This window comes from Cucurbita pepo, chromosome 5, assembly GCF_057944985.1.
Source record: "Cucurbita pepo subsp. pepo isolate OVF chromosome 5, ASM5794498v1, whole genome shotgun sequence".
Taxonomy (NCBI): domain Eukaryota; kingdom Viridiplantae; phylum Streptophyta; class Magnoliopsida; order Cucurbitales; family Cucurbitaceae; genus Cucurbita; species Cucurbita pepo.
Genome location: NC_141802.1, coordinates 4,524,541 through 4,546,283, shown reverse-complemented (window position 1 = coordinate 4,546,283; position 21,743 = coordinate 4,524,541). Strand labels below are relative to the sequence as shown.

Sequence of the window (21,743 nt, the reverse complement as noted above, 5' to 3'; positions counted from 1 at the left end):
TTTACCTTTTCCAAAATCCGACTCTGCCTCTTATTCTCTTTAGCATCTTCCAATTCTGATTCTGATAAATGAAATAAATCCAAAGCATCTTTAGGAAACATACACTGAAAATACAAATAATCTCCTAAATTCAAAGTAGCAACTTGAACAGCATCAGATACAGGCACACTGAGAAGAATCCGAGACAATGGCTTCTCTCCTGCCACCAAAACATCACCACTGTTTATCAGTCTCCACTAACAGTCGTCGAGCAAACAGCGAAATTAATGATTTTATGTACCAGCAAGTTAATCAAATTTATCTAATCACTTAATTTGGTTTTCCACAGTGGCAGTGCATTGCATAGAGGAATCTTGCAAGAAAAGTTTTGAGCTTGAGGTCATTTCATTACCAACTTGACTTGAAAGCTTGAGCTTCCAAAAGAAATTGGAATGTTCTTAACAAAAAGGAGCTAAAAAAAAGTAGAGAATATTACACATTTATCTTGTGCTGCCAAGGTAAAAAAATAAGCATAAAGACGAACTGTGTTCAGGACCACGTCAAAGGAAATGGGGATAGGCATATGGCTGCAACTTAAAATTTTAGAATGGCCTTAAAGTTAACTGATGAAGAATCCAATGAGTTGCAATTGGGCTGATGCATCCATGTGCTCCCACCAATGATCAATCACAAATATGGCCCCCACTCAACTCTTTACAATTCATACTCCCATTATGAAATATTTCCTATTAAATATAAATTTAGATCCTCAATTTTGAAGTAGGTCCCTATATAATTTTTTTTTTTTTTTTTTTTTTTTGTAAGAATCTATTATATATAAAATTGAAAATTTAAATACCTATTAGACTCGTTTTGGAATGTCTCAAACTTCAAATAACATTCATTTGCAACGTCCCATCCACAAAGCACTTTAGGGAAAAGGGTGCCAAAACCCTATTTACTAAGACGAGTTAAGGGAACGTAAATTATTGGGCTTAAGGTTGGTCTAAGTCACGAATGAGGTCACCTAAAAGATTAGAGCAATTATGCAAACAGCACATAGTGTAGACAGGTTCATTGATTTAAATTTATCAGGCTCGTTGGACTTGTTAAAACTAAAATTGAGAGAAAAATTGGGCTTGGGGCTTAATGTTTTTAGTTTACCCTCAGCTCACTTTCTTCTTCTTCGTGTTTCAATCGTCTCCCAATAGCCTTCTCTCTCTCAAATTCTTGCCTCTCCCTCCCTCACACCTCTGATCTCTTTCTCTCTATCTCTTGCCCAACAACAGTCCCTCACGCTCAAATTTCCCTCTTGCTCGATTCCCTCTTTTCTAGTTTATGTTTGCCCTGGGTTGTCTCGGTTGGAGTGCCATCATTAAAGGAAAGATTATGGGTATAAATAAAGAAAGCCCTAGCTTAACCCTATTGCTTGTTTCTAACTTTGTCACTTTATGAACCCAACGCAAATCAAGCAAAAAAGATAATAATCATTAAGAAAACAATGAAGGTAATGGTAAAAATTTACCTTGGCGGAAGAAATGGACAAATAACCAGTGGAGGTAGTGGGAAATCCCGGTGGCGTAGGTTGCACGTCGGAAGTTCCGGAAGTGCCGTGAGTCCCGTTTCCTACGGCGTCGTTAATGGAAAATCCGAGCTGATACACCGGCGTACCATCAGGCTTAAAAAGTCCATAATTCCTCTCCGAAGTTGGTCCAGGCTTCATATTCTCATTAAACAAAGCAAACACATAAATATTGAGGTCCGAGCTCGGCCTCAATGGCGTCCCCTTCTTCTGACAGATGAACTTGAGTAGGTTCCCATTGTACTTCTTTGCATTCTCCGGAGTCGCACCGGCCTCATCTTCGTCTCCCTTCGACGGCCATCCGGTCTCCGAGATGTGAACAGGAAGCTTCTTGTAACCAACAGCGGCGAGCGCATAGTAAACCGCGTCGATCTGTGCGAACAGCATGTTTTCGTAGTGAAGATTCGAGCCAGGATCTAAAATCCCTTGGTTCGGTTGGAAGAGGACGAAATCAAGCGAAACCTGCTTCGGATTCGCCTTGTAAGCGAAGTAAGGATACGCATTGATCAAGAACGGGGAGCCGATCTTGACATGGAAGTCCAAGATTGGGACCAAACAATCAACTAAATCCCTACGGAAGACTCCGGAGGAAGGCGGATACGAAGTTTCAAGTATAGCCAAAGAATGCGCCGTTGTGACGGCCACCTGCTTATCTAGCCCTAGATTCACGAGCGCCGTGTGCACGCTCTGCATCGCCGGTAGTAAATTAGCACTGAGTGAAGTGTCGTTGAAGGTTAATACCTCATTACCGACGAAGATTGAAGTGATTTTAGTGCCAGGCAAGTACGCTTGAACATTATTCTTCACCCACTCTTGAGCACAAGCTGGATTCTTCATTTTGGCCAAGTACTCATTTCCAAGTCCGACTATGAACTCCACGCTCGTATTAGAAAATGCGCGAAGAACCTTCGGACTCGCATCGTACAGCTTCACCTTCGTAGCTCCAATCGCTTTCACCAACGGAATTACATTCTCCGGAGCAGGAAGATTGTTCGCAATCTGACCGTAGTTCACTCCAATTGAACTCACCATAACAGGCAGTAACAACAAACCTTCACAAAACAACAGGTTCAAGATACTCTCAACTGAACAACACTCCACAATTTCACAATAATCCACATCTTAAACTAACAAAAAAAAGCACAAGTTCACGAAATTCCAGATCACCTGAAACCAGAAGTAGAACGAACGAACCGCATTGCTCGAACCCGAACCTTCTCAGCTCCATGGAGCTTGAAACTTCAGTAGCCTAAAAGTGGAATTCAAAGTCCGAAAATGCCAGTCACTGCACTGAAGAGTGAGAATGAGGAGCGATCTGGAGGCAGAACAGAAACGCCGTCGTCGGAGTCGGTTGCCGGAGAAGTCGACGGTGAACTGTCGGCCGGTGTCTGGTAGGAGAGTGGACAGAGAGTTGAGTGTGCGGCGGAAGTAAGGTGAAGAGCCGTGCGGGTTGTTGTCATTTGTAGAACATTGATTAAAAAAAACAAAAAAGGGGAAAAGGGCAAAAAACAAAAAGTGTTACCTGTTCGTTTAAACTTTTTGTAATAAACTTCACAATTTAGTATAATTCGTTTTTATGAGTTTTATGTATTAATTTTCATCAACTAACACCTAAAATAATCATTTATTAAAATATGATTAATCCAACCTCAAGCTTCTAATTTAGGAAATTCAAAATGTTTGAATCTCATTAAATAATGCAACTTCAATATGTATCCAATTTAACAAATAATTCATTTGAATTACAAGTCATGAAGTTGTCCATTCCCTCCCCTCTCCCCTCTCCCCTCTCCCCTCACCTCACATCTCCACATGATGCCTTGATTCCTTTACATCTCCATGTCTTGTATATCATCACATTTATCTTTTGGGAATCAGTCACAAAAGGGTTCAACTCCCTTATAACCTAATGGCCTGTTTTTAAATCAATGAACATTGAACAAACAACTAACATCAACCAACCTGTATGATATATGTTTTTCAAATTTTCTACTCCACCCCATCAAACATCATTCTATCTGCAAGCAATTTTCGATGCTGGCCTTTTTAAGTCGAAAGAATTAAATTAACAAGTGGCAAGGAAAAAACTAGGAGATGCATTATACTATATCACATACATACTCCATAATAACAAAAGATCAAAAGCTAAAAACAAAATTTGCAGACGTAGTTTATTTTCCAATTCTTTTTCCTTGGCGGAATACAATAAATACAGGGTTCTACCTGTCAACCGTCATGTCCTGAGGAGCGGCCATCAATTGGAGGGGAGAGCCATTTCAGCTGCCTGCTGTTTGGCAGCTGTGGATATGCTCTGAAGGATCAAATCTCACTGCTTTACCACTTCCCTCTCTTCATATCCACGTCCATTACCAATTATTAGCCCTATACTAAGAGAAACTAGAAATTTATGCAGACATATATCTGTCACTTTCGCCAGTTTTCTCAAGGAGTGGCAACGTTTTCCTTGGCAAGAGGAGCGATTTCCTCCCCTTCAATTCCAGGTTGACTGTTATCAACTCCCAAGCTCAACAGCAATTTTTCCCATAGCTTGGCTGGCCCCTGCATAAATTACCCAAAACAGCGACATTGTTTCAAATAACATGATCTGGTGATGAGAAAGGCTATTTATTTGTGATGAAATTACCTTCCAAGAGAAATCTTGAGCCATACAGTTCTGTCTCATTTCTTCAAGGGCAGCACTGCCGTAGAGTGCAAGGGCTCTTAGTACAGTTTTAGCAATTGCAGCTGCATCGGCTGGATCAACCGTTTCACACTGGAAAACCACCACCAGGTTCCAATCACAATATGCAACATGAAATCCAAGAGAAAACGAAGAACAAAAAGGAAGCATATGACGGGGATTTGAAACTCGGTACTTACTTCAACACTGAAAGCACCCATTTGGAGCCCTGTATAACCGTCAATAACAGTGTCGGCAAGTCCACCAGTTGTGCTTACCAATGGAATCTGTAATTGTAACGTATTAACATTTTCAAGCTACTGTGATAGATGTGCCAACAAAAGTTGGATAACTATCAGAAAGTTCCAAATCTGTAAACTGTAAAGTAGTTGGGAAGATAACTGTATGTATAGGAGATTCTTGGTGACTTACTGTTCCATAAGGCATAGCTTGCAACTGGATGAGACCACAAGGTTCAAATCTACTAGGAATGATCAAGAAATCAGCTGCAGCATTTATGAGATGCGCTAAAGGAACGTTGAATTTTGCCACCCCTCTAGCTTTGTCAGGATATTTTATCTCTAGCTCTTCAAGCTGTTTCTCTAAGTACTTCTTGCCAGTTCCCTAGCAGAAAGAACATGGAAATCAACTTTTATCCAAATACAACAGTAATTTGGCAAAATAAATAAGGTACATATATACGTACAAGGACGACCAATTGAACATTTTCATCAATGAACGTTGGAATAGCTGCTGATAGGATATCGGATCCCTTTTGCTCCTCAAGTCTACCAATAAATCCTACCAAAGGGATGTTCCTGTCAACAGGCAATCCAACTTCTGCTTGAAGAGCTTCTTTCAAAAGAGCTTTCGCTTCCGTAACCTGAAAATGAAGACTGGTTAAGAATTTTTTCAATCAATATAAAAGAAAAATATGAACCCTATCAGTTAACTTACAGCTTCAGCATTGAATTTGATAGGAATGTATTTGTCGGTGGCAGGGTTCCACTCCTGGACATCCATACCATTCAATATACCAGTAACCGTGGTCAAACGAAGACTGTTATCCAATTCAACACCCCGCTCAACTCCAGAAACAAGCTCCTGAGCATAGTATGGACTAACAGTCAACACTCTGTCAGCTTCCAATATTCCAGCCTTCATCCAATTAATTTTTCTTCCCTTCACAGGTTTTTCATACCTAGAAACCAATATTGCTTAGGAGGACGTATCGGAAGAATGATATTTTCTGAGATGCAGGTTAAATGGAAAGTAATTGATGGCACTCACCCATCAGTAAAGTCAAAGGAACTCTTGAATTGATCAGGCAGATTCAGGAAGGAAAAGTCTGAGAAAGCAAATCTGCCTTGGTAAGCAATGTTGTGAATGCAGAAAGCGACCTGTTAGCATTTAAGAGTCCGATATCAGACCTTGTAATTTTTATGGTCAATAATGATGCTAACGAGTCGACTGAAACGGAGAATACAAATTTGGCACAAACATACCTTGGCACTTGAATAAATTCCCCTTGCTTGATACATGGATTTTAAGTAACATGGAAGAAGAGCTGTGTGCCAATCATTGGCAACGAATACAACATCCTCCCCTGCGATGATTAGCAAAGCGCATTATCTTTCTGAATCATTCCCGGACTATTAACAATTAGTTTGAATCACTGGGGAAAAATTAATACACATACCATATGGTCCTGAAAAGTACTCGCTGCTGTTCAAATTTAGAACCAAAGGCGCCAACAGAGCAGCCTGATGAACACAGGTATTCAATGGTTAAATGTATAATAGATGTTCAAACACTAGAAACCATGTCTCTCAGTGAAGTAAATGAAGACCTAGAAAATAGGGTACTTTTGTGCATGAACTACTTAAAAACGTCATTGACTAAATGAAATTTAAAAAAGAAAACTCTTCAATTTTACGAAATGGCACTCAATGAAATTTAACTAATTAGATTCTATAATTCCATTGGTTGTCTCTATATGACTTTGATGGCAATGAATAGAAACATAGCTTGAACAAGAAAAATCATATGGAGACAAAACAAGGAAAATGTATATATTTTTGTTCCTACTATCCCGCTCCTCAAGGCTGAAAAAAAAACGATCTGCAAGTAAAAGGAATATAAGATTAGTCACCTGGCACAATAAGCTAAATCTCAACTGATTGTCCTCATAATCCACTCCTGCCTTAGGCCCATATAGTTTAGATTTAGTTTTGCCCCAAACCTGCAGAGATCCTCAATACAAAGCATCAGAAGAAAGAAACAGGCAGAACCATCTATACAGACTGCAATGCGGAATTCACATTACCTTTTCTAGAAACATTGGGTGATCAACAAATACTCGATCAACTCCTCGTTTGTAGCAATGGAAAAACCTTACATTTAAAGTTTGATCTCCAACTTGCATCTGGTCATGTTCATTAAAACATATCACAAAACTGTTACTTTGTCCCATCCCCACAAAAGGTGTTGGTTTTTTAGAGATGAGAAACTTCTTTACCTCAACTGTTACGTTAGTGTCCCAAGCATCTTTATACTGATCATAGCGAGGAGCTATTGTCATGACACGATGTCCTCTAGCCTAAAAGATAAAAGTAGACAATAATTCAGGCCGTAGCAGAAAGTTAAGACAAAATTACATCTGAAAATGAATCGAAAACCTTCACGTACAGCCAATGCTGGAGGCAATCCTCCAAGAACATCACCAAGCCCACCAGTTTTGCTCCATGGAGTAACTTCAGCAGCCACAAGCACTATGTTCATCCCTTGTTCACACACAATTTTCCCAGCTGTTCTACAATTTCCATCAGTTTTCCTACTAGCAGTCCTGCAAACAGCACTCGAAGGGGTTTTCTTCCGCAGCATATCCAATTTGTTCAACGATTTCAATCCCTTGTGAGTTTCTACTTGGTTCTTCAGGCCAACCAGCGATAGGCTCTTTTTGGTCTCTGAAACCGAATGCCCATGACTTACGATGAGAGAACTCCTCGACACAGAGTTGGAAACAGTCACGGCTCCCATGGACGCCATCCTTGATCTGAAACAACATTAAGAAAAACAGACTCAATTCAAGCGAATAAATTCACAAATAAAATGTCAAAATACGTAAAACTCCAATTACTTGAGGAAAAATAAATAAATAATGAAATGATTGGTCATGCAAATCAAGAAAACGTTTCAGAAGTCATCGAAATGAAGAACAGCATGCTTATTCTCGCTCAGACCGCTACCGTACAAACTAGTTTTCAAACGATGAAGGAAGAAGACGACACAAACACAGATCAGAACTCCTTCGGAACGGGAACTTATCCACGAACAAGCATTAGTAAAAAAAAAAAAAAAACAGACGATAGAGATGACCAATAACTTACCAAAGAATGACAAAAGCAAGAGAAAATAGAAACCAGCAAGACTACCAGAATTCAAAAGCCAAAAAAATGAAAGGAACCAAACGAAACGATAACTGATCGCACTGAAAGAACGAAAATCGAAAGAAATGGCGGGAAACTAAAATGTCATGACAAAGCAGATACAATGGCGGAGAGTACTGAAGAAGAAGAAGAAGAAGAAGAAGATCGATTGATCACTCACCGGCAATGAACAAAGAAGGAAACAAAATGTCGCCTCCAGTCGAAACGTTAATGCTCGGAATCAAAGAGCACCTGAAATTGCAAGTCTCCGGAGGACCGCCAGTACTTGTAGGCTTTTCTCGTGGCTGAAACGTGACGAAGATTAAGTGGTCGGGCGTGTGAGCAAGCCCGTGAGAAGTGGGGCCATGGCATCATCATCGGGAATATGCTGAAAATTTTAGGTTTTTTGAGATATTTCATTCAAGCAAAACGACGTCGGAATGGCATGCTATTTAATAGCGGTTCGACTTGGAAATGGTCCCACTGATGGGACGCAATAATGCATGAGGAACGTCCACTTGATTTTCTCTGCTTTTTTCTTTTTTTTTTTTTCTTTTTTTTTTTAATTTGTGAATGGACGGTGGAGAATTAAGGCTAAAGTACCCCTTGCTTTCCAATTAAAAAAAAAAAAATTACAATTTCTATTAAAATTTAATTTAATCCTTATAAAAAATATTAAAACTAGTCTATATGGTAGGGATTGTTTATTATAATATATCAAACAATAGTTACTGTTTATGAGATTTAATTTTATCAAATTTTTAATTTAACTGAATCTTAATTTTAACGTTTATAAATATTAGATAAAATAGTTTTTAGTTAAACCCATAACGACAAGGTAATTTAGAAATAATAAATTAAAGAAATATTTATTATAAATTGTCTATTTTAATATTTTAGTTAAAAAAATATAAACGGAGGTAGAGATTTAAACGATTGAATCAATTAAGCGACCCCCAATTTGCAATAATTAACATTGACATGTCTCTCTCCCACCCTTGATTTTATTTTATTTTTCTCTCTCTTAATTATATCCTCTAATTTTGTCTTTCCTCTTCGTCTATATTATATATTTTACAATTTTTTTTTTTTAAATTGGAAAGAAAAATAATTGCAGTGCCTGTAATTTAAGAAACACGAGCACGTGCCATGCAATTCATAAATGGAATGACACAATATACCAAACACAAATGGGAGAATTTTTTTCGGAAATTAAGAACAATGTAGCCAAACATTCTAGGTTGCGTGGACATTTTAAATTTTATTTTAATTTGTTTCTTAATCCAAGCAAGATTTGATGAGGAAAAAAATATCTACATTATTTGAGATAAAAATAATAGAATGGAATTCATCAAATAAATTAAACTTTTATAAAGTTAATCTGTGTCGAGTTATAGTTAAAAAGTATTCTAAATTCATATACAATATTATACCAATCACTTTAATAAAAAATAAAAAAAAAAAAAAAAAAAAAAAATTAAACGTGAGTTTAAATATGAAATTTAAAATTAAAAAAAGAAAGGAAAGAATAAAGATATAACTTTTGAGACTTTGTGTTAAAGAAATTCTTATCCCGTGATGTATGTTTCCTTTCCTTTCAAGGCAATGCCATTGCCGCTACCACAACTTTTCCACTTTTTTTATTTGTTTTATTTTCCTTTTTTTCTTTCCTTAGAATCATCCATCCCATCCAATCCAAAATGTTTGGAATATGCCCCTTCGTCTAACATAGATTCGAAATTTTCTAAATTTTTGTATTTTAGTAATGGTATTCAAACACTTCATTGAATATGGGTGAAGTTTGTGTGATTCATGGAATATTTGATTAAAATCCACGGGACGAAATTGGAGAATGATGTGTACAAGGCAACAAACAAAACTCATGATTCATGAATTCACTGTCATCATACACACACGACACACCAACTTGGGAGTTCCCCCTCCCTCCAAAAGGTATCAACTGATTTGGTGATTCCTCATGCTTCAGATTTCATTTAACCATTTTGTCTTCACCTAAAGATTTACAAATCCACGATCCGATCATTTTTACTCGATCAATTTAAAAATAAAAGCTTCTAAAGAAAATTCTTCATATTCTCACACACACAGATCATTCAATAATGAATTTCAATTCAAACTCCGTTACAGACAAGAGCAACTCGCACAAAATCCTCTTGATTTTCCTTTTTTCCATGACTTCTCGAAGTCAAGTAAAATCACTCCACAAATTGTAAAAAAAAACAAAATCTCTCTTTCTAATAATCATTCTGGAACTGAATACGATACGCAAAATCTTGATAACAAAAAAGAAAAAAAGACGACGACGATTAAAGAGACGAAGCGAAGAACGAGAACGGTCCCCCCTAAGGGTTAAGGATTGTATTATCTATGAGCAGTTACCAAAGTCTCAATGAATTTCAATCCATCGAACCTCGGCGCAAACTTCTCCTTCTCCGATGATGAATCCGAGCCGCAACCTCTGTTCGCACGAGAATCCGAAACGAAGCCCTAAAAAACACAATCCGCCAAATCAAAACCAGATTAGGCCATGAAAAATCCTCGAAGTTGTAAACAGAACATTCAAAATCGAAGGCGATGAAGATTATACCTCTAGAGAAGGAGGATAAAGAGCGAGGTCGCGATCTCCACTAGAGGACGACGAAGACGAGGAGAAAGCCATGGTCGAGGCTGCGAGGACAGAGGCGAGCAACGTGCAGGTGCCTTTCATGGTTCGTCGGAGCAGGTGGTGGACAGGTCGTACGAGGGCGAAATCCGACGAGTAGCCGGATCTCGGCCGACTTGAGGGAATGGAGGAAAGGATCGACAATGAAATTCTACACAAGCGGCGCAGCAATTGGGGGGGGGGAGAGGGGAGGTCTCTTTTTTATATTCAGCGGCTCGCGTGTTTTCATGTGTATAAAATTTGACGATTTTTCACATTTAACAGAACTGAATTGGGATTTAAGATCCGCTCTTCCGCTTAGTTTTGCAGCTACGTTCGTTCTACGCCGTTCATTCACTTCGTATCTCATGGACCCCACTTCTCCACGTGGCGCTTTTATAATATATACATATTTTATACAATAAAAAAAAAAAAAAAAAAAAGTTGTATGGTCAATTTGGTCGATTTATAAGTTTCCATGTTTTGCAACTTTTAATTAATTTATTTATTTAATTTTATTGTTTTCCATAACTATTTGTTTTTTTAGTTTTAATTTTTGAAATGGTATATAACTTCTAATGAATTTTATTTGTTTTTATTAAATATCTATTTGTCTGGATTCAAGAACATCTCTAATTATGATTAGTAAACATCTTTATCACTTATTATAGTCTCTAAAATTCAAAGTGTTGGTTGTTTATGTTTAGTTTGTAAATTTGTGGTAAAATAAAATAAAATCAAAATATTTACCATTTCATTCCAATTTAAAAACTTTAAAACTGAAATTCAAAATTTGATATATATAAACCCAAAAGGGCTAATGTTTGCCATTTTTTAGTGATTAAAAAAAAATCCATTTCTAAAATAATTATTTATCATTGTGAATTTGATAGTTCAAAATATATATAAAAAAGAACAATAAGTTGATTTGAATTTTTTTTTTTTTTTAATATGTTTAAGGTTTAGTGAGTTTAGATGGTGTGAAGTGATTTTTATATAATTTTTTTAAAATAAAAAAACACTTAAAAGAAAATATATAATCTATCATCTAAAAAAGTACTTCAACTATGTAGAGAGAAAACATAATTATAATAGAAAATTAAAAGAATAAAATTTACAATGATTTATATATAATTTACATTATCTCGATGATAAATCAAATTTTTATTTAATGATAAATCAAATTTTTATTTTTATTTAATGATAAATCAAATTTTTATTTAATTATATACTAAATTTGCGATCCCAACACGATCAATTGGCACAACTAAGTATTAATCATCAACCCAGAGATCGGTCTCAAATCTACCCAATCATAAAGAAAAAAAAAAAACATTCTTACAGTGAGCAAGTAAATATAACTAAGCAATAATTGACATATATTACTTTAAATTCTTCGTTCTCGTATATTGGAGAATCGGGACTAAAGCTGGTAAGAGATGGCCATAAAAATTAAAAAAAAAAACAGCTACCTAACATTGCTTCTTACTTTCCCCTACTCATTATTCTACAAACACTTCCATCTCCAAAATAACAGGAAGATGAGGAGATGGGAAAACAAAATACAATCATACAAATCTACTTTCCCCATTCCAAACCTTCTTTTTACAACTCAAGAGGGTTAAAAAAAAATTACCACCTTCAGAACTTTCTTCAAAGCTGAAGCTGATTACGGGCTTCTTTGCACCGATCATCTCTTTCCGATGTTCGAAAATCTCCGAGCAACTCCGAATACAACTGCTTTCGTTAAGAGGCCGTGGTCGAGAGTACAAGCAAGGGCAATCGCTCCACCCACCATAAGAAGCTTTGGAAAGTTCTTCCCTGCTGCTGCTTTTTCAGAGGGCTCCAACCTTTTGTTCACCTCTGTGGGATCATCAGATGCATCTTCTTCTGAGCATCTCAGAAACTCAGTACTCACTTTTGTGTTGATATTCCCCATCACTACACACTTCGAAACCGGGGCCTCGGTCGCTCTATGCTTTTGATACAAACGTAACGCGGGATCCATCTTCTTCACAGCTCCCCACATCCCCTGCCTCACTCCAAGCTTGGCAATTTCCCATGGAATGCCCATGTCTTCGTAGTGAAATAGCGACACCTCACATGCACTCAGCTGCCCGTTCCCCGTTTTCGACTCCACTGTTCCATATACAAGCCAGACGAAACTCCTTTAGTTACAGTAATTGTATCAAAAAAGCAATTCAGAACTCTAAGCTACTACTTTGATGCATAGAATATGTAACTGTCCAAGCCCACCAGTAGCAGATATTGTCCTCTTTGGGCTTCCGGTTTTTAGAATGTGTGTGATAGGGAGAGGTTTCCACACCCTTATAAAGAATGTTTTGTTCTCCTCTCCTCCCAACGGATGTGGGATCTCGCAGAATAAATTATTTTCCCCGCCATCCAAAAAATTGTATAGTGAACGTTGCAGCCAAGAGAGTAGGAATTCTACTTGTTCAACATATTAAAATAAACAAGATGACGAAGAACTTAGTTACCTGCACGGATGCACCAACTCGAGTAGTAGAGATCGACACGTTTTAGCTTGTTTTGTCTAGGTACTGAGGAACAAGGCACACCCTGAATCAAGAGAAACCAAGAAAATCTATTATTTCCTGAAAACCAAGTGTTTACAACATAGCAAAAGACTTTAAGGGTTGATTACATCAAAGAATTAACCGAATCGCGAAGAACAGACAAACATGGAAAGATAGTACTACACCAGCATAGTATGTCTTACCTTTGTCACACAGTAATATGACTGTCCCGATTCCCAAATTCTTCGTCCGATCACGTATTCTCGATTACTACAGAAGAAAGGGAACTGCACAGACATAAAAACAATGAGAAAACAATACAAACAAGATTAAAAGATAAGGGTGACAGAAACAAGCTTCACTCACCTTGCGCACCCAGTGGACTGTCATGGTCCCTGTGGTAGGACACTCCTCCAAAGTTTGAGCATTTACAAGCATATCATCCCATTTCTGTCTAAATTCATCATCCCAAAAGAAATCCCTCACCATCTGAGGTGTTGCATCCTCAAAAATCGTTCGGCTTCGATACTGCGGTGGCCCGGTCTGGCAAAACAACCATAATAACACACCTCAATATGCAGATACTCATAACAATTGTCTTCATCAAACATTCAAGAACTTTTCACTAATCATAATGCCAAATTCGTTCAAAACAAAGAAGGTCTATAAACACAAGAGAATATAGTAATGTAATGGATAGCTAGCTGTGTACCTCAGGGTCTCTCCGCCATGCTTGATAGCTCATGGTAGCAGTAGAGCGATCCATCATTTGAATCCATGAGGCTCCTCCATCTTTCTCCTCAACAAGCCTGTATAAATGCTTTAAATCCTCCTCAGTTAACTGGGCTCGATTTTCGCCTTTGAGTTGCGATGAACTGTGGTTAAGAATGTGTTAGAGATTAAACATATCATAACCTATTCTCAAAACTTTTAGAGCAGATTTTAGTATCCAATAGTCACGTCTAGTTTCCTTAGAATTTCTAAGCTCGATATGTTGAGAATATGTCTAGAAAACAAGATTTCCATAACCAATCAGCTTAAATATTCAGACTGAATGCTACATGAACAAGTGATAAAGGAAACCCAGAAGTTTAAATCAAACACAAAGTCACAAATAAACATCAAATTCAAGCATCATCGTTGCTATAATTGAAAGCAACAAACCTGGAGAGGGCGGTGGTAGGTGGGTCAAGTAGAACTTCTTTTTCATCCACACAATTTGACATCAAATTCAAGCATCTGGGTAGTTGAATCTTCACCAAATCCAAGCCAGAAATTGATCCAACAGAGCAAGACAACAGATTGTCCTTCAACTTTGAAGAATGGAATAAATCACTACCGAAATCCGCCCATTTAGGTTTCCAAATCCATCCCACCAACACCCCCACAATAATCCCCACCCACAAACGAACAATGAACATCAAAATCTTAAACGCTGAATCGTAGGCAGTTGAAGCCTCCGCCGCCTCCAACAAGAACGAATCCACCGCCATCAGCTCCCAAAGTCAAAAAAACGAAACGACCCACAAAGCCAAATAGCGAAGAGAACACAAGGAGCGAAGGAATTGGGTGAGGGCTGCCAATCGCGAAGACCAAATAGAATCAAACTACTGAGAAACGGAGTAAGAAACGGAAATATATAATGCAATCATTATAGCACAATGAAAGAGAGAAAGAATACCGGGATTCGGGTATAATTTTACCGAGATTCGGATATAATTTTCCGCCCCTTTTCCCTCTTTTTCTGCGAGGGGCGAAACAGAAGATCAGAAAATGGATAAGAATCCAGAGATAATCGGTGAAAAGAAGATGAACTCCTCTAAGAGCCAGATAAATTTCTCGGGTTATAGAGAAAATTTGGGGCCAAAACAGATTCAACTCTAAATATCTCCCCCTCGTTGCTTAAATATAGATAAACAGAAGAAAGGGTTCTCTCAAAATCACAAAAAGAATCAACGAGTTTGGCCGAACTTGGAATCACGCTGAAATGGCAGATGGGTATGGTCGGTCGCTCTCTAAATCGCCATTAAAATGCCCAAATACCAATTTCCAAGACAGCGATCGGTCGTGTTTTTGTCACCGCGTTTGCATTTTTCACGTTTGAAACTTTTCTTCTCTTCTTCTTCTTCCTCGTTTTCAACTCTACGAAAAATTTGACTAAATTTAAGGGTCCATTAGTGGGTTTTTGGTGCATTAACAAAGATGGGATTTGTGTACCGACCGGATACTAAGATAATGGTGTAATTTAATGTCGCTAAAATTGGGAATTGAGTGTCCTACTTTTATCCATTCAAATGCTTAATCCTTCAATTTTGAATAGAATTAGCTATTTGGTCACAAATGTTTTGAAACTGTGCTTCTAACCTTATTTGAACATCATGTAGATTATTTATTTTATTCTACAGTTTCGTTTCCATTTTTTCATGCTATATCAAATTAGTCAAAGTTTTATATTACGACATGCCACGTGGAATTACATTGGGTCAAAATTTTATTTTGAAACTTTGAATGCAATCCCGATATAGCTACAAACTATTAATAAATAAGTTTGTTAATCTATTTCAAAGTCATAACCCCTTAAAATGAGGCAAAGAAAATTATATTTTTGTCTGCAAATATTAATTCTTGATGACATATTCAAAGCCAATTACATATTTTTTTAATAATTTAATATGACATAGGAAGAGAATCTAAATATTAATACGAATAAAAATAATAATTTAAATTGAAAATTGCTTTATATATATTTAAAAAGAGCAACCGATTATTATTATTATTTATATATCTGGGTATAAAATTATTTATTGTTTAATTAGGCAGCTTTTTTTTATGAAAAAAAAAAAAGAAAAGAAATAGTGAGTTTGACCTATGAAAGTAATTAATTTAATATTAAAGGAAGAGGGTTGGTGGAATGCTAAGTTGTCACATTGGATATGAATTTGTAAATAAATATTAATTGGACTTATTCTTCATTCTTTGGACAAATCACCACTAATAAACTCTATTTTTATTTTTATTTTTATTTTCATTTAATCCTTTTTATTTTTGCATGCAAAACACATGTGTTGAGATCCATAGTTGGGGGAAGCATTGGTGTATCTTTTCAAGAAAAAACACAATATTTTCACAATTTTAGGAACTATTTCTAATTTATTCGTTTGTGATTGTGATCGTGACACCCGAGAAAATGAGGGATACATGAGTGAATCATATATTTGCCTCTCAAATTAATAATTTTTCTAAAAATTTGATTTGATTTTATTTTTTTTTTCAAAGGGTCAATATTCCAATATTCCAGACTTGAAATGAAAATCTTGAACTTATTCGTGGTCGCAACCACCAACTGTTTATTAATTAATTGATTAATTAATTAATTATTATACTGATTTTCAAACCTCAGAATTTTGGTCACTTTCGCTGCTTCTTCCACCACGAAATATTTATTTCGGGTATGAGGAAAGAATAATATACACGAAACTATATATATTTAAATTCAATATTTTAGACACCACTAGGTAATTATTTGTTGTTTTTTTTTTTTAATTTTATAATTAGAAATTATTTAAGTATTAGTCCAATTGTAAAAATAAAAAATAAATAAAATAAAATTTAAAAACTAACTTTATAGCTTTTAAAATATATTTATAAAATAGATAACAAAATCTATGAATCAAATTAGTAGATAACTTTTGTTCGGTAAACAAGCTCCTAACATTCAAGCTAGAATGATTCAAAGGTAAAATACAATCGAGTATTACTTTTTTTCAATCCGAGATTATGTTACTAAATCAACAACTTAACGAGAGAGCATGCACTACTAATAAAAATCAAGTAGTCTCGATGAGATGACTTTTTTTATTAACCTCAATTCAACCTTATGACCTACTAATAGGAATGCATATTTTAATTAATTGAATTGTGTTTATATTAACGTAAATGATTACGATATCACACCGACGTCTCGAGTTGATTATTGGATTGGATGTGACCCACAAAACCAAACCAAGAAGAAAATGTACTACCGACCATACATATGTCTCTGTTTCAAAGGGATACAGGGCACAGCCAAGCAATGCCACAAATTTTGGGTCAAAGATTTAGCAATGGCGACGCCCTCTTCCGCCTAACATCTTTTTGGGGCTTTCCCACCTTCTTCTTCTTCTTCTTCTTCAACATTCTAACTATTACTTGTTCTCGAGAAAAATTTGTTAGAATATCGAACGAAAAGTGGAGGATGATTGAATAATAGCTTCAAACCATTAAATTAATCAACACCCACTGCCATGAAATAATAAATAGGCAAAAATTGGGCATGGGTTTGTGAGTATCAGTTTTGTGTTGATGGTACAAACAAATATTCTACAAATATACAAAGACAAGAAATAATGATATCAAATTCAAAGGGCTTCTAAAAACTGGTATGCCAAATAGCTTCATCGCCTTCCCCACACCTCTGGTGTACCTCCTCCATTCTCTCCACTGATTTGCAAATGCCACTGCAACTCCAATCAAATGATGCAGCACAAGGATTCCCTGCTTGAGCCTTCCACTCACAGTCTAAACCCACAGTTCAACCAAATTCAATCACACATTTCATTATCTAGAATCGCATTCAAATCCATTCAAGAAAACTTTTGGTATTTGAGTCAGCTTTGATGAAACGAAATGCGATATTAACTCGTTTTTCGACATGATGAATTGAAATTTTGAAACGATCGAGTAAGCGAAGCGAAGGGAAAAGGTATCGTCTTACCGAGTGGAGTGCCACAGCAGAGGTTCCTATCATCAATGTGTTCCACATCAAGACCAATGAACCATGAACCCAGAGAAACATCTTCATTTGCATATCTATGTAGTATGGGCCTAGACAAGAAGCAAATTCTTCTTGTAAGTGCACACACCAAATTACTCTAGTGCCAAGAGAACACCTATGAACTTACTTATTAACTGAAATGTAGGTAGCCAAATCTTTGGAGATCGCATAAATTTGCCCAGTTGCATGTCGAAAGTACTTGTTGCCTTCCTCGCCAAATTTCCAGTATTCAGGTTCGTGGTACTTAACCCCTCTGCAAAGATATTACCGAGTTAGTATTTGATCTAACATTCCGGGAAGTAACATAACGTTCGTGAGTACACAGTGTTTAATTGCTTACTTTTGGGCAAGGACTGGCCCCGACTTCATGCAACCAAGATAAACGCGAGGCTTCGATCTATGACGAGCCAAAGTAGAACCAACCATACCTGTGGAGAGCAAGGGGAGGCATCACTCAGCATCCCACCCTCAACATAAACACACACGCACCACTCGTACATAGAAGCAATAATTCTAGAATGTGAGAACACTAACCGAGATTTATGTGAACATCGTCGTCAACTTTGATAAAGAAATCTGCATCCCACTTAGCAACCACGGTTGAAAAGTATATTTGGGTTTTCGAGGATAATTCGTGATATCCTTCTATGTGATTCTGTAAGAAAGCAATACAAGTTTAAGTACACTTGATTTGTTTCACAACTAATGCATTATTTCACACAGTAACTCAAGAAACGACGTGCTACAAGATTCGTTCATTATTAATAAATAGCATTGTTTAAATTGAATGGCATTGTGAAAAAACTTGTCACATCCACGCAAGTCGGGATGCTACACCCATGCCTCAATCTACATATAAAAATTCTAGGGTCGCCCATAATTATTAAAGAATTTACTCCACACGCTCAAGCAGCACGCTAATGTTCTCCTCACTTGGGATCTTCTGTAGATCCTAGCATAAATCTGTCCTCATTTCATCCACTACAACTTCCAATAACTCCTCAACAGAACCAATTTTCCCCTCCATGTTCTTCCCTTTTGGCATTCCTAGAAATAATTTGCTCTTACACCAAAGTTACTAGATGTGAGATCCCACATCAGTTGGGGAGGAGAACGAAACATTCTTTATAAGGGTGTAGAAACTTGTCCCTAGTAGACGCATTTTAAAAACCTTGATGGGAAGCCCGAAAGGGAAAGTCCAAACAGAACAATATTTGCTAGCGGTGGGCTTAGAATAGACAAGCATTAGTAAGGGCAATTTACAAATCTTTCCAAGCATTCTAGAGATTAGACTTCCCCTTCTCTCAATTCTCATTGTCCTTTGCTAGCTTATTTTGATTATTAATATCAGTTAATAACTGTAACTAACAAAATGAAGATTAATTGAACCCATAAGAACCTCGCCAATTGCCGACAGTAACTAGCTCTCTCTTCCCTCTCCTCGCATACGTGAAATGCACATCTATTAACAGTAACATACCAGTCTTAGGAAATCCTTGTGTTGTGCATCCTCTGCATCGACTGCACGATCCAACACGCCACCAGGAGTTGCACTGAAAACCAGAACACATTAAATTAACTATTACATTATGAAACATGAGACTTTGCAGCTCATTGCATGCATTTATAACAACTCTACCTATGTCCAATGACGAAGCGCATTATAATTCCCTTCTCCACCTCCAGCTTCCTTAAATTTTCACCTAAAAATTAGATATAACCATGTGTTATAAGGAACAAATTTGTTTCAGTTGTGACAGAATGACTATATTATGGTTAAACCTTGAGGCATCCATGTTTCTCTGATAGAGTCTCTTCGCTTTCTGCTGCTGAAGGCCGTAATGATTCCCATAACAAAGAAAACCTTTGGCCGCTCCTTCAAATTCTTGATTCCGGGCTCTGTAACCATAGGAGATCCTTCGTCATTATTTGCTCGAGAAGCTCTAGCTGCAGCTAGCTGCACCTCCAACGATGAGATTGTTTTGTCTAATGTCCTGAAAAACTCATGCCATAATATGCTTCAAACTTAGGACGGCTCAACAATTAATTGTGAATCATGAAATTTGAGATATGATTACAAGGGAACAGCTAAATGTCTTCAACATCACATAGACAGGCAAGAGACTGAAACTTACATGATAACATCATGGGTCTCTGATACCCGAGAAAGTATGTCATCCTGTAGGGAAGCTTCCTGTGACACGAACAAAGTCATAAAATATTGTTGTAAAGAAAAAATAAGTAACATTTATTATACTCTAACTTGCCTTCTTCTCACAATTAACAATAGGCTGAGAGGTTTTTGATTGAACTTTCTCTAAAGACGCCTCCTCATTTGTTTCGACTGGATCAGGCACAGGCACGGCCCAAAACCTACAAGACAATACAAAAAAAATCAACCAACCAACCAACTTCATATCTAAATGGACAAACTTTTCATAGCATGAAGAAGATACTGGAAATATGAATCTTTGTAATAATAATTAAGAATATGCACAATATCATACATGAACAGTTGGTAAAGGTTAATTCTGAATTTGTTACAACGGAACGGAGGAACTCTCATGGCACAAGGAACTCACTCAATTGATTTAAACTCGCCAAGACGATCTTTACTTATCGCACATAAAACACGAGCATTACCTAAGAGTCTAAGACTATCCCCTTAAAAGAAAAGAAAAAAGAGAACCCATATTGCAGTTCTTTCTTCTGGATCCAATTTTAAAGGCTTTAAAAGTCAGTGAAACATAATGAAAGTCATCCATGTTCACATGAAGGATCTACTGATTAAAGTCCTCACATCTAGCCCTTCCCCATTTCCTTAGCTCGCCCAAAACGAGAGAAAGAAGCACAAAAGAAGTACATGAAACGATAACGAGACCATGGACGGTTTAGAGCGCTTCATTGCAACAACAGGATTGCCCCTCAGATTTCTTTTCGATCAGTACCACCAATTTTTTTAGTAATTCTTCCATGAAATTGTTTCCTAAAGAAATCAGAGCCAATGAGGACTCAAATCCAAAGTTGTTCATTGTATTCACAAAGGCACATCAAAATTCATCCCAGCTTTAGAAACTTGGTACTCTATTTTCAGGATCAGTAACAAAAAGATTAAACTTGATACTAACAATGTAACAATCAAAATTGATAGGCTTTTGGTATACTAGATCTCGAAAGTTCACAAAACCAACTTTTCAAACCAATGCCACGATCAGAAAGAGTTCTCATAGCTTGCACTGTTCTAACTAGTTTACATCTAAAGCTAAACGAAGAAATCAGAAACAGGAATCTGCTGCAATTGACCAAGAATTTGCTAATCGGGCAACACCAAAAGATCCAGCCCCAGGAAGCCCAGAGATCAAAAGGAACACACAATGCCTCCAAAAATCAAAGTACCCATGCAGCCTAAACACAATTTCAAGCATCCGATCAGGCAAATTCCTCAAAAGAACAGCTCAAGAACAGAGCCCACTACCCTCAGTAAAAATGGCAACACCCATTACCCAAAATCAACAAGAAGATTCCATTGAATACAAGATCTCAGGCACAAAAGAGACAGAGAAAGTACCTGTCAACAACAAAAATACCGAAGAAGAAGCTAGCAATGCAAAATAGAAAAACCCATCTGGGAGAGAAGCCATTGGTGGCCTTGTGGGGTCTGCTCAGACCCATTAGAGCCCAGAAGCTTCCAAAACTCAACGAAACGCGTCCAGACTATTCTCTTGAGATTAGCCTCAGAAAGAAGAAGCAAAGAGAACCCATGAAACAAGAAGAGACGAGAAGCAACAAAATCAGAAAGAGGGTTCCGATTGTGGTGGGAATATGGGAATATAGGAACCTGGAAAATGATTTTTCCTTCGCAGCTCTGTTCTGGGCGAAATCGAAATGGTAAAAACTGTTGGGATTTTGAATAATTTTGATTAATCTGGAATCATTGCCTCACGGGAATGTAAAAAAATTGGTATATTCAAATGGAATTGGACTCGGGTCTCTGCTACCCCCACCTAGTCACCTACTCGTCGCCGTCAAGGTCAAGCGGTGTCTAAAGCACCAGCAGATGTA

The 21,743-nt window shown here is 37.1% G+C and overlaps 5 protein-coding genes across 7 annotated transcripts; all 5 read right to left on the bottom strand.

Annotated features, from left to right (window-relative positions):
* Positions 1–3,253, bottom strand: LOC111795993 (glucan endo-1,3-beta-glucosidase 11). Its single transcript, XM_023678665.2, has 3 exons — positions 2,729–3,253; positions 1,505–2,613; positions 1–199 (listed from the first exon to the last, which is right to left on the bottom strand). The coding sequence occupies exons 1-3, from the start codon at positions 2,787–2,789 to the stop codon at positions 131–133; spliced, it is 1,239 nt and encodes a 412-aa protein (XP_023534433.1). The 5' UTR covers positions 2,790–3,253; the 3' UTR covers positions 1–130.
* A 388-nt stretch (positions 3,254–3,641) lies between these two features.
* LOC111795973 (granule-bound starch synthase 1, chloroplastic/amyloplastic) lies at positions 3,642–8,008 on the bottom strand. The gene is made up of 14 exons (XM_023678638.2): positions 7,851–8,008; positions 6,930–7,296; positions 6,760–6,840; positions 6,568–6,666; positions 6,394–6,483; positions 5,941–6,004; positions 5,747–5,847; positions 5,532–5,641; positions 5,199–5,442; positions 4,948–5,124; positions 4,674–4,865; positions 4,442–4,528; positions 4,206–4,334; positions 3,642–4,120 (listed from the first exon to the last, which is right to left on the bottom strand). Exons 2-14 carry the CDS (start codon positions 7,287–7,289, stop codon positions 4,004–4,006), a joined length of 1,851 nt encoding a protein of 616 aa, XP_023534406.2. The 5' UTR covers positions 7,290–7,296; positions 7,851–8,008; the 3' UTR covers positions 3,642–4,003.
* A 1,771-nt stretch (positions 8,009–9,779) lies between these two features.
* On the bottom strand, positions 9,780–10,589 carry LOC111796052 (uncharacterized). Its single transcript, XM_087124128.1, has 2 exons — positions 10,278–10,589; positions 9,780–10,177 (listed from the first exon to the last, which is right to left on the bottom strand). The coding sequence occupies exons 1-2, from the start codon at positions 10,395–10,397 to the stop codon at positions 10,052–10,054; spliced, it is 246 nt and encodes an 81-aa protein (XP_086980254.1). The 5' UTR covers positions 10,398–10,589; the 3' UTR covers positions 9,780–10,051.
* Positions 10,590–11,689: 1,100 nt separating this feature from the next.
* On the bottom strand, positions 11,690–15,001 carry LOC111795986 (uncharacterized). Of its 3 annotated transcripts, XM_087124376.1 has the most exons (8): positions 14,840–15,000; positions 14,550–14,612; positions 14,033–14,444; positions 13,581–13,743; positions 13,235–13,411; positions 13,072–13,155; positions 12,830–12,911; positions 11,690–12,470 (listed from the first exon to the last, which is right to left on the bottom strand). In XM_087124376.1, the coding sequence occupies exons 3-8, from the start codon at positions 14,359–14,361 to the stop codon at positions 12,022–12,024; spliced, it is 1,284 nt and encodes a 427-aa protein (XP_086980502.1). In that variant the 5' UTR covers positions 14,362–14,444; positions 14,550–14,612; positions 14,840–15,000; the 3' UTR covers positions 11,690–12,021. The 3 variants fall into 3 exon arrangements, with proteins under 3 accessions (XP_086980502.1, XP_023534423.2, XP_086980503.1); XM_023678655.2 differs by having other exon boundaries at positions 14,550–15,001; XM_087124377.1 differs by lacking the exons at positions 14,550–14,612; positions 14,840–15,000 and having other exon boundaries at positions 14,033–14,533.
* Positions 15,002–17,106: 2,105 nt separating this feature from the next.
* On the bottom strand, positions 17,107–21,743 carry LOC111795995 (beta-1,6-galactosyltransferase GALT31A). Its single transcript, XM_087124278.1, has 11 exons — positions 21,250–21,743; positions 19,945–20,054; positions 19,817–19,871; positions 19,464–19,675; positions 19,321–19,384; positions 19,162–19,234; positions 18,216–18,336; positions 18,022–18,109; positions 17,809–17,934; positions 17,622–17,731; positions 17,107–17,425 (listed from the first exon to the last, which is right to left on the bottom strand). Exons 1-11 carry the CDS (start codon positions 21,351–21,353, stop codon positions 17,277–17,279), a joined length of 1,212 nt encoding a protein of 403 aa, XP_086980404.1. The 5' UTR covers positions 21,354–21,743; the 3' UTR covers positions 17,107–17,276.